This window comes from Festucalex cinctus, chromosome 11, assembly GCF_051991245.1.
Source record: "Festucalex cinctus isolate MCC-2025b chromosome 11, RoL_Fcin_1.0, whole genome shotgun sequence".
NCBI lineage: Eukaryota > Metazoa > Chordata > Actinopteri > Syngnathiformes > Syngnathidae > Festucalex > Festucalex cinctus.
In genome coordinates, this window is record NC_135421.1 from 3,050,331 (window position 1) to 3,067,294 (window position 16,964).

At 39.8% G+C, this 16,964-nt stretch overlaps 1 protein-coding gene and 1 long non-coding RNA gene across 9 annotated transcripts in view; both read left to right on the forward strand.

Annotated features, from left to right (window-relative positions):
* The first annotated feature begins 707 nt into the window (after window positions 1–707).
* LOC144030519 (uncharacterized) lies at window positions 708–4,712 on the forward strand. 3 transcript variants are annotated; one of them, XR_013287278.1, is made up of 4 exons: window positions 708–1,316; window positions 1,455–1,584; window positions 1,659–1,692; window positions 3,989–4,712. It is a non-coding gene; the product is annotated as an uncharacterized LOC144030519 (long non-coding RNA). The 3 variants fall into 3 exon arrangements; XR_013287277.1 differs by having other exon boundaries at window positions 1,455–1,692; XR_013287276.1 differs by having other exon boundaries at window positions 1,659–4,712.
* A 988-nt stretch (window positions 4,713–5,700) lies between these two features.
* lmln (leishmanolysin-like (metallopeptidase M8 family)) overlaps window positions 5,701–16,964 on the forward strand; it is a 216,887-nt gene continuing 205,623 nt past the window's right edge. For all 6 annotated transcript variants that reach the window (XM_077536284.1, XM_077536288.1, XM_077536286.1 and 3 more), the window contains exons 1-2: window positions 5,701–6,071; window positions 8,693–8,793. In XM_077536284.1, the coding sequence (XP_077392410.1) occupies window positions 5,946–6,071; window positions 8,693–8,793 (227 nt within the window). In that variant the 5' untranslated portion in view covers window positions 5,701–5,945. The remainder of the gene's footprint in view (window positions 6,072–8,692; window positions 8,794–16,964) is intronic.

The window sequence follows — 16,964 nt, forward strand, 5'->3', positions numbered from 1 at the left end:
ACAAGCAGCCTAGATACAGTACCTCACATGAAAATATTATATTATAGCCCAGAATCCCCTTAATGGCATTACACACATTTTCCCAAAAAGACACCACCTTTGGGCATAGCCAAAACACATGTGCGTGGCCCACGTTGATTGCACCAACATGGCTGCACTACCTTGAGACATTTATGTTTAATTTTAGGTGTAATAAAAAACCTAATGATGTTCTTCCAACAGTGCTCTCCCCACACACGAGAGGATGTTGTGGAGCCCTGTGTTTTTATCATACTTAGCAATTCAGATTCTGTAATGTTAATTTGAAGTTCCTTCTCCCATCTTATGTTTGATGTATATAGTCTCCCCGCTACCCTCCATCAAGTTGCGATACAGTGTGGATACAATCTTTTTGGGCCTCGAGGTGTAAGCCCCACAACGGTTAGAATAAATCCATGAGGCTCCAACCGTAACCTGTTTTTTATTTCCTTCTCGTAGTAGTCCCTCAACTGTAAATATCTAAAGAAGTCATGTTTACCCAAACTATACTTTTCTTGCATGTCTTGAAAATGCATAAGTACCCCCTTCTTCACAATAGTACATAGTGCAGTTATACCCCTTGGGATCCATTGTCGAAATGACTTATCGAAACTATTAGGGACAAACCGTTTATCATATGCTATCCACCTTAGTATACAAAGATCATTTTCTACATTTAATTTCTTAACTCTTTGACCGCCATAAACGTTTAAAGACGTTCAGTATAAACCTAGAATTGGCCGCCATAGACGTTAATTGACGTCTACTATGTTTTTTTATGGAAACGGGTGGAGGAAAGCCTTGGGCAGCTGTGCTCCAAGTATCAAGCCGATCGGGTTACTATAATGAGTATTCCTGGCCACTAGATGGCTGTGATGAGTCTTTTGGACAAGATCGGGTAGGAGACAACAGTAGAAGAAGAGAGGCGGAGCTAGAGTGTTGAGGGGGAGAGAATGGCTAACTTGGCTAAGGGAGTCAAAAAGGCTACAGATGGCAATCAGCTCACGCTTGATCCTTATTTTCAAAGCTCAAAAGCATCGACCAGTGCTCAAGAGCACAGTGATGACGGAGTTAAGTCATAGTTGAAGCGGTGACGCGGCCGTTTCGACCACGTCCTAAGGCCCCACCGGCTAGCGATGCTAATAACGTCCTAAGGCCGCACCGGCTAGAGATGCTAACACCGGAGAAAAGTGGTGCACAACTGAGCACGTCTGCACAGATGACGTTTCATCGGACGATGACGACTACTATGGGTCCGATGCAAGACAGTCTTGGACAGTCTTCCAAAGAACGTGAAGGTAAGCGCTAACATGCTAAGAGATTGCTAGTAAGATTACTTTACTAACTTTTCGGCGATCTGCTAGCAGCGTGTGTAAATGTGCTGATATACACTAGAACATCTATTACCTATACAAACGTGAATGTATATTTTATAGATCGTGCTCACAGCAACATCCGACCGCTGGTTCTACGACAAAGAAAGGTACAAAAAAAACAAAAACATTTTCAATACACCGCAACAAGCTCCCCCTCATAGTGACCCTTCTCACTGTGAGCAGAACAAAGGTAAAAAGAAAAAAAAAAGATTCTCCACAGCTCTAATAAAATATTTGATGGTAAACGTCTTCTATAATTTACAGAATGTGCATCAACCAATACATCGAAGAAAAAAAGGTAAACACACACACACACACACACAAACACACACATTGCATCACAGTGCTCAGTACTCGCCAGCCCCCAGGTGCGGCGAATCTGCTGTAATCAGCTGAAAACTGCAACGGCAAGGCAAACAATTCTCAGGGCCATAACATTGTCCAATAACTTATTTCTCACAAGAAAGTTTGTTTATTAATTTGTGAGACAAGTGTAAGATGTTGTAATGGGAAGATTATGTGACTCTGCTGTAGAGGAACCGGTATGAAACGGACCTTATCAGCAGTATAAAAGTGAGATTTTGTCAAAGCTTTGCGCTTTTCTCCTGAATTTCTGCCAAACAAGGCCTGTTATTGATACTGCTTTGGAAAAGACAGTTTTGTTTTTTTGTTTTTTTATCTCCAAATAGTAATTTTGTGAAGTGCAAGGCTAAAATAGGAGAAATGCTAGACTTTATTGAATACAGCTACATTTAGAAATAAGACAGAAAAGGGAAACTCTCACGGGCTGTGACCCCTTTATTGCCCAAATCTGTCTTATAAAAATTTGATAAATGTGGAACAGGAGCTGGCCACTCAACTATTCCCACCTAAAATGGATGCCCTCACTTTATGGATTTACTCTGGGAATAATTTCTTCAAACCCAGGAAAGGATCATTTTCCCTTGTAACTGAGTAAATATAAATATTTAGTCCTAACGAATTACTAAGTTTGGTCTATATTGAAGATTTTTTCTTTCCACCAAAACTTTCTCGAGACCACTTTTTTTTTTCGCTCTCTCTATTATCTTTGCTTTGCAGTCGCTGGGTGTCAGATAGGAAATTTCTAGTTGCATCAGATGCACTGTGAAATTGTTCGGCGACTCTCCTCTTGTTTCGACTTTATTTCCTGTTAAGAGTGCTTGGTACTGTACTGAGTGAGTCACTAGTCGTCTACGATCGTAACTCTTTGCTGGACTTTCAACAAAACGGAGTTTCGGGTGTGTCGAGCATGATTGGGAGAAAATGGATACCATGGCGGACGCCCTTTTCACTGAGGGAATGGCAGATTGATGCTTCCAATGTAGTTCGTCAAGAAGTAAAGAGGAGATGAAGAGGACTGTTTATTGACCACTTCTAATTAAATCAGGGAATGTATTGGGTGAGCCATGGATCAAATACCTGTTGTGAATTTTGTCATTCAGCTGCTTTTTAGAGATGTTCTAATTTTTGTAAAATGCTGCTTCAGACATTTTTAAACCTTTTCATTTGAGGGCCACATACAGAATATCAGAAGGACGCAAGGGCCACATAATGTTATGAAGAGAAATTGTGTTTAGTCCTAAAAATTGTACAAATAATTTATTTGTGCTTTTGCATATTTAGAAAAATGCTACAGTATATAAACCAATTTATTTGTAATATGGCAGTAGGGTTGTTATAGTTTTGGAATTTTTCATTTTAGTTCGGTTTTATTAGTTTTCAGGGTGGTTCTGTTTTTATTAGTTTAGTTTTTAACAAATGCTTAGTTTTAGTTTAGTTTGTTAGTTTCAGTATTAGTATTAGTTTTTTATAAAAAAAACAAATGTGTATTACTTGTGCGCAATATTTAAAAAACACGGGTGTAACGTCATCTGAAGGTGTTTTTCTATTGGCTGCTGCTAGATGACGTCACTTCTGTGTGACATACTTTCAAACGTCATTATTCCGGTTTAAATCAAAATAAATCTACTGAAAATCACATTTAAATTCATCCCCAAAGGCTCATGCATTAAATTAATTACCAAAGACTCAAACGAAGGACATGTTTGCTATAATTGCAGTTACTTTTAGTTAGTTTTGTAAACATCAAAATTAGTTTCAGTTAGTTTTCGTTTTTTAAAAAGCATTTTTGTTTTTATTTTATTTTGGTAACAATATTGTTTTTTGATTTTTTTAAAATATTTTTTTCATTAGTTTCATTTAACTAAAATAACCTTTTTAATGACACCTGTTTTTCGATATCCTCCCTTCTTTGACCATCTCCAAACATTTTTGTTTTGTTTATTTTATTTGAACTGAGTCAAATGCCATTTTTAGCATATGTCGAGGGCCACTGAAAAATGGACGGCGGGCCGCAAATGGCCTCCGGGCCGTAGTTTGTACACCACTGCTATAAACAATCCAGTTATGTAAGAACTGGCCTCCTGAGGGCAACCATAACATGGCCCACGGTGAAAACACGTCTTGGGTGAAAGGGGATATTTGGGAAATAATTGGGGTCATTGCTGAATCTGTCAGCATTAAAGTTTGAACACTTGACCATTCGACCACTTGACTTTTCTTTGCATTTTTAGTTTTCTTAACTCGCTGCTAGAAGAGCCAGAAGTTGTGGTGAGTGGAGCTGGTCAGGGAAAGGTTGGTGGCATCATCCATAGGCTCTTTATGAATATGCAAGAGGTAAGCATCACAACATCATCGTTGCGTGCGTGTGCGTGGTTGCGCGCACACGTCCAGCCCTACTCGGCCTGGAGGGAGAAGTCTGAGGCGAGTACATAACATCCTGCGTGATCGGCACCATCCTGCACATCACCTCTTCTGCGTGTTACCCTCTGGAAGGAGATATAGGACCATTCGTGCCAGGACCACCAAACTGGACCATAATCTCTACCCTCAGGCAGTAAGGCTGCTGAATGAACAACCCCCCCTCCCTCTCTGCTACCCATCCATCTTTATAACCCACCACTGTAATAACTATGGTAGGTCTTGCATTGCTGCAGCTCCAACACAACTTTTCACTCTCTTCTGTATATTTCCCCATCTTCCCTTTCATAGACTGGCCTATTGCACTCTAGTTCTCTTGCACAGGCAATGATGAATGACTGTCAAAATGTACTTGTTTTCTTGTGTGTGTGTTTTGCTATGCTTGCTATTAGTGTGATCCCTGATACCATCCTATATGCACATCTGCACTTTATTGATATGCCAGTATTGTTGCTCATAATATCTCGTTGTTGTTTATAACCATGTTATTTGCACAATGAAAAATTAATAAATATTGAATTGAATATTGAATTGAAGACTGACACACAAAAAGAAGTAAAAAATGTTTCAGAAACCTGAGTGTCTTATTTTGCAACAGAACAATGAATTATGAAATGTTATGTGTTTTGCCAATTCTGAAATGATGACATGAAGTGTCGTGACGATGTCTCATGTGAGTGGCATAGTCGCCACTTAACTTTTCATTTGCCTGCACGTTTTGGCAGTTGTAAGCTATGTAACATTTATTTTGATGTTTCACTTGCACGTTTGCATTGATTGAATTTTGACCTTAGAATCTCCTTCGAACATGGGATCCAAATTCAATCTGATTAATTCTTTACCAAAATTCACACCAAAATTCATAGGCTATAAATATGTATGCAGTATTGGTAAACAAGTGAATAATTATAATTGTTGTATATGACTATCTCTGCAGTATTTATAGATATTTATTTATAGTAGTGCAATTATGATCAGGAGACAGTGTTCAGGAGTCTAACAGCAGTTGGGAAGTAGCTGTTCTGATATCTAGTGGTCTTCGTCCAGAGGCTCCTGTAACACCTTCCAGAGGGCATAAGGGTAAAGTGTCTATGTGCTGGATGACTGGAGTCCTTAATGATTTTCTTCGCCCTCTTGAGGCACCGCTTCATATGGATATCCTCAACAGAGGTGAGTGGTGCACCGGCAATGTGCTGCTGGGTGGCTTTCTCCACCCTCTGCAAAGCCTTCCGGTCCATAGCTGAGCAGTTACCATACCAAAATGTGATGCAGCTATAGTGCAGCAGTAGAAGTTGACCGATATATGAGGACAGGTGGACAAGAGTGCATACCCAGTGAAACATGAATTGGTGCTGTTATAGTGAAACATCTTTTAAACTTATAATAATAAAATATTTTAAACTGCGTTTGAAATAAATTTTATTTTTGAACATGATCTTTTATTTTGAAAACCGGATGTCGTTTTCCGTGCCAGCGGATGTCGTTCTCCAGCGTTCCTTCTCGCACACTACCGTAAATCCTAGAAAAGGGCGAACAGAAAAAATGAAGTGCGGCTGACTTAACTTGGATGTGACGACAGTATAATGAAACGAATCTCCGCGAAATCCGGCTTTGGAAGTACGGGTACCGGGACAAAACACAACCTAGTGTTGTGATTCATAGAAATGACAATGCGGGAATCGAGTACTGGCGACAATTGAGCCGTGGAGCTCGTTTTGATTTTGCCGTGTCGATGGCTTGTCGAGCTCCGGCTGCTTGTAAAGCTGGAGTATGGATGTGAGATTAAGAGCAGAGAGCAAGCTATCTTTGTTATGGATCGTCGGTCCTGCCCTCATTTTAGCAGTTTTAGTGAGTTGCCACGGGACGTGCAAACACCATGTTCCTCTTCCAAATGAGGTAAACGTTTGTCTTTTTTTCTGTGCTATAGACCCTTCTAGTGTGACGTCACGTTTACGGTGAAGGGCGGTGGAGGGCAGTATGTCAATGCGAGTGAATTAGAAAACAATCAGTGTGACCTAGAAAATTATGGAGTGCCAACATTAAATATATAAATACACCATTAAATAATTAAATAAATGTGTCATTAATTAATTAAATGTAGGGCTGCACAATATATCGAAAAAATATCGATATCGTGATATTGGCCCTTGCAATATGCATATCGCTAAGGCACGCAATAAGTTTTGTATGGAATTTTATGCTTTTTATATGAATTTGACCAGTCAGATGCTAACTAAAATGTGCATCGCCATTCAATACTTGAAAATTATCAAGATATAATTACAATTAATTAACTAAGATTACATGAAGGTTGCTTATTTTGCCCCATGAAACATGTATTTCTTTCATTAGGTAATAAAAATTTAATTTCTTTAGGTAAATGTTAAATATCGCAATAATATCGATATCGCTATGTTCAGCTAGTATATCGCATATCGCATGTTTTTCCAATATCGTGCAGCCCTAATTAAATGCCATTAATTAATTAATTTCCCTGTGATTATTTAATTATTTATGTATTTATTTATATATTTATTTATTTATGTATTGATTTATTTATATATTTATTTATATATCTATTTATTTATTTATTAATTTATTTATTTCTCTATTTAATTATTTAATGGTCGCTGTTTTGCAGTGTTTCGTGAATTTATTTTATCTGTCAAGCTCGCCCGTCAAAGTTAGTGGGCGGGGCTGAGGCCTGATTCACTCAAATCTTGTCTAAGCGACTGCTTCGGCCTGAAGTCGTTGTCAACATGGCGGCTATGGTGATAGATTTTTTGCTCATATAGAGTGATCAAGGCTATTTGTTGTGCAAAACCAACATCAAAATAAAAGCGATATTTCTTTTATTTCGATAAAGTACAATTTTGCCTTGTAGGCGTTTCCATTGAAGAGTAATTTGCTTCTGAGGCGTAGTTCTCGTAATGTCCCGCCTCAACTCTCGCGAGATCTCGCAGTTCATGTAGGCGGTCGCATCATGCAACGTCACGAGAATAAATTGTTTGCGTGTTTCAGACTTGATACATTTAAGGAATTTTAACTATATCTCAAATTCTATTCGAAAAATATTATAGATAGATGCAGGAAGATTTAAGAAGAAGATGCCTGGAAACAGCAGTGGCGCGGGCAGCAAGCGGGCACCTTTTAACAAAAACGCTTGCCGAAAATCAAGATCTCTACATTCATTTGTTATGGGATGCTTGCCCTGCGGGAGGCGCAGTGGGAGCTAAGCGGTGATGTCAGCTGGAAGGGTCTATACAAATATACACTAAATATACGATGTGTTGCAGGGAAATGGTTAGGCCATAAAATTGTGTTAAAAAAAAAAAAGACAGGCTTTGTGGGTTGTTGTACTTATTTGCTCCAAGATAAAACTGCAAGTATTTGTAATGGTGACACGCTCATGTCAATGGGAGACCAGATAATATAGACCACGCCATGTGCATTTTGGCCCCTTGTTACATTACGTCAGCGTCGGCTGTTGGATGTGTCGCAACCAGGGGTGTTGCTAGGCATAAAGCTCTACTGGGGCACAGGCCCCCTTCTACAGTGCTCATAGCCAATGTTTTAAGTGGGCTGGAACTCCCCGATATGGAGCTCTGGCACTTCTCAAATTTGCCCTTGAACGTTCAGGTACTGCAAACGTACTATCAGCATTCCGGTCCACCTTAACAATGCATGTTTTGATCCCCAAAAGCTGTTAGGGCGAGTGCCGCACATCCACAGACTTACATATAGTATAGAAGCCCTGTGCTTATCACATCACCATGCGCACGCTTAATCCAGTATTGCTATAGATCTGTGCTCAGCGAGAGAAGCGCACGTACGTCATTGAAGTCCACCGCTGTGCTGTAAACGTGATGTTAGCCCGATGTTAGCCGACCAGAACGTGTGTACAACCAGAGGAAGGCTCTTGAGTTAAGAAAATGAAATGAAAAAGCTACCATGGCTCAAAGCTTAAAAAAAAAAAAAAAAAAAAAAAGACCACTGTGAGTCTCTGAGGTGGATTCGCAGACTGATACAGCACGGACGTAAAAAATAACCTGGGCTGCTCATTCTGAAGCGAGAAGTGAAGCCCACTTGGACTCAATGTCCCCCGCCTCCTCCGCACATGATATCGCAATCGCAATTTTGGGGAAGAGATTTGTGTTTGTGATTACCTTTGCTTTTTGTGATTTTTGATTTGCTGCTGTGCTTCATTGTTTTTGTGTTTTTTGATTTGTGTTTGTGATGACTTTTTTTTATTTTATTTCGTAGTTACTTTTTTGCTTTTGTGATTTTTAATTTGCTGTAATGTTTTGTTTTTGTTTTGGTGTTTTTTTTATTTTTATTTTATTTTTTATTTTTTATTTTTTTTTATTAGGGCCTGACCAGCGAACGCTGCTCAGGTATTCTTATTATTCTTGGCAGTAATATCTGCAGGCAAAATTCTCCAGGACATGTAATAGTTTTGTGATGTGGATATACGGGTCTAAATGACTAAAATGTTTCATTTGTCATATTCTGTATAGGTTGTTCATCATGTATATTTGAGGCCAGTGAGTTTGATGAAAAGAAGCTCTGATGATCATGATTTGAAGATCAAGATAATCTACGACTACAGTGTGGATGAGTGAGTACAGAGAAGTAATTCAATAGCTGAAATCATGTTTTTTTTTCTTTGTTATAATCTTTGGTCTACCTCAAGAGGAAATTCAACTCACACGAGGAAATAAAGGGCCTCATTCACTCACGAATGTGGAGGAATGTTCGTACTCTGTGCAAGTTGGGCATATATGTTAGGGTTAGGTATCGATTCTAATTTCCTCAATCAATTCGATTAGTGTTGTCACAACTTTATTAAAAATCAACTTGCCTATCAATTATTCCAATGATTAATCGACTAATAGCCCCACCCCCTCAAAAAAAAATGCAATTTTTTTTTTAATTTCGAAATTGAAATTGAAATTTTCAAAAAAATGTGTTCCAAAAAAATGTTAAATTTATTAATACTCAAGGCTCAGATGAAATGATATCAAATATTCCAACTTTTGTTAATTTGTTTTTATATATTTACATACGTCATACTGATTTTCTTTCAAAGCACACTATTGCTTTTATTGTCCATAGAGGGCATGAGGTTTTTTTTTAAGTCCACTAAGTCGAATTTAGTAGATATGAGTTGAATTTAGTATTTATGAATGATTTATGAAAGTAACACGTTATCATTTAAGTGTTACACAAATATTTACTTCAGTTAGGATAAGATGAAAATATTTTCAGAATTCAATAATTGTAAATGTAAACTAAAACGATTCTGAATTTTCTTAAAGTGCAATAGGTCAGCGCTTCCATCAATGTAACGAAATACTTTTTAAATTAATGTGAACAGTATATTTCAAGAAAACAGAACGATTGGGAAAAAAAGTCCTTTAAAATTCTATTTTCTAAATGTTTTTGGGGGAAAAAAAATATTTAAATAATCAATTCATGGTTTTATGAATTGATATTAGGCTCGAAAAGGAAAATCGATTTGATATCATACCAGCCCGTTTTGTTTGCACGGCTGTGCGTATGTTAATGAATCAGAACTCATCCTAAAGAAGAGTTCCGGCTACATCCTAATTTGCATAACTAGTGCACATTTACCTCCGAAAAGGGCATTTGTTCCGGATGTCAGCCAATGCGCAGACCTTAAAAAAAAAAAAAAAAGAACAACATTCTTTCTCAGTCTTTATCTTAGTTTTGAAAATGTTTCGTTGTATCAAACGATTTGTATCATCGGAAAGCTTGCTAAAACACCTGACAGCATACAATAATGATGTCACACATTTTTTAGCGAATGCTGTATGCCAAACGAAAAAATAAATAAATTATGAGGTCATCAACAGACAAACCCTGGACAAGTTGTTAAAATAGTAGGAATGGATAAATACAGCACAGAAAAGCGACAGTTGTGGTTGAAGAAAAAGCAAGCCAGCGGCGACGTGTGCCTTCTTTTTGACGGTCATTTGTCAACTGAAAATTCGTGGAAATGTTGGTCTAAATTTGTAACATGCATGTGTAGGGCTACTGGATTGATAGGACAGCTGAAGCCCTGGATTTATGTGAGTGGGTCCATGGGTTTCCAGATTCAGCGTACTGGCACGGCTGCGCTGCTCTTCAGTGACAGCCGCCAACAGACAGATGGCGTCGCGGCGGATACAGACAGATGTACATAAAGTGTACAGACATAAAGACATTTAAAAACATATAAGCACTTGAACGGAACAAGGCTAAAGTGCCCTTTTCATGTTTATTCAGGCCATTAGTCAGTAGCAAATTATTGATTTAAGTTATTACTCTTTAAATTGTTATTAATATTTATATATGAGTTTGGATGGTTGTTTGTCTCTGTGTGCCCTGTGATTGGCTGGCAACCAGTCCAGGGTGTCTCCTGTCTACTGCCCAGAGCCAGCTGAGATGGGCTCCAGCACCCCCCGCGAACCTTGTGAGGAATAAGAGGTCAAGAAAATGGATGGATGTTTATATATGATTGTAGCTCTGTGTATGCTGTGTCTATTGGGAAAATATTTTTGTAGAGTTTTTGTAGAAGCTGCTCTGTCATTATTTGTGCACACACATGGTCTAAGGATGTTCTAAATTTGTTCGCAGAATACACACAAATTCAAGTACAAAGATATTGATGAATCACACATTTCACGCGTTTAGTGGATGAGGTGCAAAAAAAAGAGTGCAGCATCACCTGAGCTGGAATTGTGATGACAATATTGTGCCCAACAACAATTTGCATCCTTTGTCCTCCAGTAGAAATCGAATCAGACTCATTTCCAGTGAAGGTTGGACTCTGCCAAGGCTGCCATTTGTCACTGATTCTGTTCAAATTGCATCTCTGCTTTTTTGCAGAAGAAGTTGTTTTGTCGGCTTTATCAAGCCGCAATCTCCAACTCACACTGGACTGGTCGCAGCTGTAGCGTAAATTAGGTCAAACTTGTATTAAACTAATGATTGATTCATTAGTGGGAGGAGACTCAAATGTAATATTTAAACTAATCTTGAGCTCACCTTTCAGAGCACCACATCTGTTTTTAGATAGTTTTATCCGGATAACAGATGATAACCTTGGTAAATCAGTTATTAAAATGAAGGTTGCTACACTATGAGTTATTTTTTTCTGCTTATAAGTTAATATAAATTGTTGAAACAATTGAAACAATCAGGTTTTGATTATGTGCACATTTATTTTCTAATCAACTGAGGAACTTAAAAGAAGCAAACTAACTACTGTGATAGGAAATAGAAACAAGTAATAATGAAAAAGGATAAAATAACAAAAATAAGAAAAGGAAGCTAAAGAGGAACTGTCAAAACGAGGTAACGGAATTTCTCTGATCAGGTAAAGATGGGACCAAAAGTTAACCGAACTACTCAACCCAATTGGAAGCACTAACTTATTCAATCTGGTTAATTTCTGCAAAGTTGCACTTAGAGCTGGTCTGGTTTTGGCGACCGAGACGCGAAGCGATTTGCCTGGGTTGGAGATTTGCCAGCAGGCCAGTTGAAGAAGAAGAGATGAATAAAAGTTCAGCTGGGACAGAGTTCAGAAATTTTAGAAAAAGCCCTCACAGCTCAAGGATTGCGAGGATTGCAATCCTTCTGGAGTCTCGACTTCCTCATACAAAACTACAGTAGTTCCTCTCTGGGCACCCTGTCATAAGCTTTCTCCAGGTCTACAAAGACACAATGCAGCTCCTTCTGACCTTCTCTGTACTTCTCAATCAACATCCTCAAAGCAAATATTGCATCGGTCGTGCTCTTATTTATTTTTTATTTTTTTTTTGCATGAAACCATACTGCTGCTCACAAATGTTCACCTCTGCCCTCAGTCTAGCTCCCACTACTCTTTCCAATAGATTCATTGTGTGGCTCATCAGCTTTATTCCTCTGTAGTTGCCACAATTCTGCACGTCTCCCTTGTTCTTAAAAATGGGCACCAGCACACTCCTCCTCCATTCCTCAGGCATTTTCTCACTATCTAAGATCCTGTTGAACAACCCAGTCAGAAATTCTACTGCTACCTCTCCTAGACACTTCCATACCTCCACAGGTATATCATCAGGACTGAGTGCCTTTTCACTCTTCATCCTCTTCAATGCCCTTCTCACTCCATTCTTACTAATCTTTGGTACTTCCTGGTCCACAACAGCCACCCCTTCTACTCTTCGTTCTCTCTCATTTTTCTCATTCATCAACTCTTCAAAGTACTCTTTCCATCTTCCATCACATCGCTGGCATCTGTCAACACTCTTCCATCCCTATCCTTTATTACCTTAACCTGCTGCACATCCTTTCCATCTCTGTTTCTTTGCCTTGCCAACCTGTATAGATCAGTCTCTCCCTCCTTACTGTCCAACCTAGCATACAAGTCATCGTAAGCCCCTTGTTTGGCCTTTGCCACTTCTACTTTCACCTTACGCCGTATTTCCCTGTACTCCTGTCTACTTTCTTCAGTCCTCTCAGTGTCCCACTTCTTCTTAACTAACCTCGTTCTCTGGATCCACTTTTGCACCTCCTCATTCCACCACCAAGTCTCCTTATCTCCTTTCCTTTCAGATGACACACCAAGGACTGTCCTACCTGTCTGCCTGATCACAGTTGCTGTAGTTGTCCAATCATCTGGGAGCACATCCTGACCATCCAACTCCTTCCTGAAAGTCTCTTCCTTTTTCAGCGTCCACCATTTCGGCCTCTGCTCTGCCTTTGCCCTCTTTGTCTTCCTCACCACCAGAGTCATCCTACAAACCTGTTTAATCACATGCGGAGACAGGATCCGAACTGGACGCCGACAGCCAAAACAAACGGAGACTGAGACCAGCCGTTAATAACTTCTATTGTGGTGTTAACTAGCTCTGTTCATACACCGTTGGCACGCTTTACTACCTGCTGTAGTCTGGGAGAATATCGACCACAGCTGCTGATGTGTACCCGACCAACCAATCACAGCGTGCACAGTGCACCGTGCGTCACACTCCGGCCTCCCTGCTTGTTTGTATAGCGGGAAGCTATGGCGGAAAGCCAAAGTGATACCGATTTGGTCCCGAAAAGAAAGTCCACCTCCATAGTATGGAATTGGTTTGGCTTTTCCCCAGAGGATATAGCGTAGACAGAAGTAATTTGCAAAGATTATGGAGACTCCATTCGGACGTCAGATGGCAACACAACGAACCTGTTTAATCACATGCAGAAACAGCATCCGAAACTGGACGCCGACAGCCAAAACAAACGGAGACCAAGACCAGCCGCTAACAGCGCCAAGCTAACAAAAATCCACGGTAACACAGTCGTTTACCAAGGGCACTCCATATGAAAAAACAAGCGGTGGAAAGAAGTAACTGAGGCTGTTCATTACCATTTATGTTTACATTCATTGCACTATTTGACAAAAATTTCACTATTTCAATTGAAACTGTTCATAAAGCTTAGTTGGCTTAAAATGTATATAAAATATAAAAAAAATACTTCTACAAAAAAAAATGTAAACTCATTGTGTTGTTCTCAAGTGTTGTAACGATTATCGGCCGGTTGTAACTTTTTGCAACCTCAGTTCCAAAGGAATTGAGCTCCTGTGGCCTGAACATGCCACTGTGGGGGGTGGGGAGGACAAGAACATCCCCCACAAACAGCCACACATGCTCTGACTGACACGCGCACGCGCACACACACACAAATCAGAACAGTAAAAGCCTTCTTAGAAACTTGACTTTCTTATTTTGCAACAGAACAATGAATTATGAAATGTTATGTTTGCCATTTGTGAAATGTTGACTCCATGAAATGTCATGAAAATGTTCCATTGCAGTGGCAGATTCTCCACTAAACTTTCATGTGTATGCACGTTTTAACAGTGTAAGCTAGGTAACATTTCATTTGAGGTATTCAATTGTACGTGTTGCATTGGTTGAATTCTGACCTTAGAATCTTAACACACATGGGATCCAGATTCAATCTGATTAGTCTACCAAAAACCTCTCCCAGCTGGTAACTTGCCACTGTGGTCTCACCCGGCCCCCCTGGTGTGGAGGCCGCCGCCCTCCAAATTTAAAAGCACGCTCCCTGCGTGCTGCTCCCTCTCTTCTTGGCTGCTCTTTGGCTCCCGCTCTCTTCACTGCTCCTTGGCTCCTCTTTGCTCTTTCCTGGTCTCCATCGGCGCGGCTGCCAGACAAAGGGCTAGCCCAGCTAGCTTAACCTCCAGCACACGGCAATGAACAGAAGCCATCGCGTGTAGCGACAGGCGCAGCGAAACACGCTGCTTTTAGTCCCTGCAAAGGCTCAACGGATGGTGCTTTTCCCAAGCACCCTGACGCCTCCACCAAGAGGGCCTCTCCCCAGCCAGCAGGTTGACCCCGTGACGCTCAGTTGGCCAGCCGGACGACCTGTCTCTCCCTCTCCTGAACTGAACCTTCTCCATTCTATCTTCAAACGGGCTTGGCGAGTCTCCATCCAGAATCCTGCTTCTCAGATCAACCCCATCTGTAAGTGCAACTTTGCAGGCCTTCGCCCTAGTACAAATTGGTGCAAACTAGGTTGATTGTGGGTCCCATGTTGGTTGATTCAAGAAATCCATCACCTTGGTTAAGACCGTTTCTCTTTTCTTCTTTTCTTCCCCTTTGATTATTTTTATTATTTTAGTTCTCGTTTCATTTCCTATCATAGTAGTTAGTTTTGCTTCTTTAAATTCTAAGTAGATTATCCCACCTAGGTTAGAGAATAAACGTGCACAAAACTCAACCCCTGGTTTACTGTGTGTGTGTTTCATCAATTTATAGTGACCTCTAAGCTGAACAAAGAACTCACAAAATTGTAGTAAGGGCACAACCTTCATTTTAATGACTGATTCAACGAGGTTCTCATCTGTTATCCTGATAAAATTATCAAAAAGAGATGTGGTGCTCCGCAGGCAAGCCTCAACTTAATTTAAATATTAAGTTTGAGTCTCCTTCAATTAATGAGCCAATTGATTATTGATTTAATAATTAATAATTATTGATTTAATAATTAATTGGACCGATTTCCCTTACATAATGGTGCCCCTTTGGTGAGGCCAATTTATGTTACATATTTTGTGAAACACACACATGTAACAATCCAAAAACAGCTTAGTGCAGCGTGTTCTTCTGGGAAAATTTCAGCTCGTTTCCATAGCAACCTAACTAAAACTTTATGCCAGAGCCAATCCGCTGTATAAAAGCAGTGTATTTGAAGCGCTAAATAACAGTCTAACGACTAGTTATTGAGAAGAGAATGTATTTGTCGACTATGTGAATGTTACACACACAAAAGTGGGAGAGTAACAATCACATTTTTTTTTTTTATTGCATGCAAAACCTTTTTTAGGCCTGGGAATGTTTTTTCTAACTCGTCACGAATTCTGATTGGGTTAAAAATATATTCCAAACCTCACGTGGCGCAATCAGCTTAGCTACCTGATTACGTTACAAGCCTTTAGGCTGAGGAAATAGTCTAGTGCACGAAATTCTACATTCAGACCACCATTTGAGTCACAGCACACTTCTCAAGGTGTTAAGTTGACTCCCTTTTGTTGGGTTTAGCGTAAAGCACATGGTGTTAAAACTGCTAGCCTTTTGTGTAAAACACACGTGTTAAGATCCGCCATCTTTGGAGGCGTATCCTTAACTTAACTGGGATTCAGGTAACCACCCCTTGAAACCAGTCGACCAATAAACTAATTTGAGGGGCGGGCCCAACGGCCAGACTTCCAAGTCGCTCCTCATTTGACTGTGGCTCCAAGAGGATCACGTCTCACCACGTGACCCCTCACGGAGAGCCCACTCTCTGCCAAATTGTAGCATTGAAACACTAGTAATATAGGTTGCTTAAATTGTTGGAATTAGATGTCCATCTGATTAACACTTATAGTCTACTGTTTGCTTAATATTCATATTGCTACACGGCCAGCTGCCAAACTACAGCCAGTATAGTTGACTCCTGCCTTCTCGCAACTCACGTGTGAAGAGGGACACAGCACAGCCCCCCTCCCCCCGTGAGCCTACTGTCTGCCTTCTTCAACATCGCATTCAAAGCACTTTATAATTTAAATAATCAAGTTACCGTGATTTGAAACTAATCGAGGGATTTAAATTACTACTGTACCGTCCTAACCTATGATTCTTACTGGATTTAAGACAATTTAACATCACATGTCTTCGCCACTCTTAAACGTTACATTATAATATATTTCCTACTCCTGTTTCACCAAGTGTTAACATTGAGTTTAGGGTTAATATTTTTGTACGTTTTGCACTTTTTAATCTTCATTAATTCCGTCGTGTTTAATGAATTAACACCGTCTTACAGGAAGTCGTAGTTTCTCTTTCCCCTCGACGCGAGTCCTTACAGGATACTAGCATCGCGATATAAACCCGTGGGAATTAAAACGTTTCCGTGGTTTCCACTCCTTGATTTATTTAAATTATAATTATTAGTGTCTTCTTAATAATTCGGCGTCAGTGCCGCGCATAACACACGCGCGATTATCCGTAAGGAGTGAAGTTAACGTGTTTGACAGATTGACAGCTGGCGACACACGCACGGTTAACTTCCGGTGACGTAGCCATTCTTTGACAAAGTTACGTTAGCTGCGTCTTGCTAACAACTTTGCTTGCCAAGTGCTACGATTTTAAAACTTGTGCAAGGTATTTAAACACTCGTTTTAAGACACATTCTGTGTCACTTACGAGCGACGGAGTTGTTTTGTCTATGCGGTAAAGTCATAAAACTTTATTG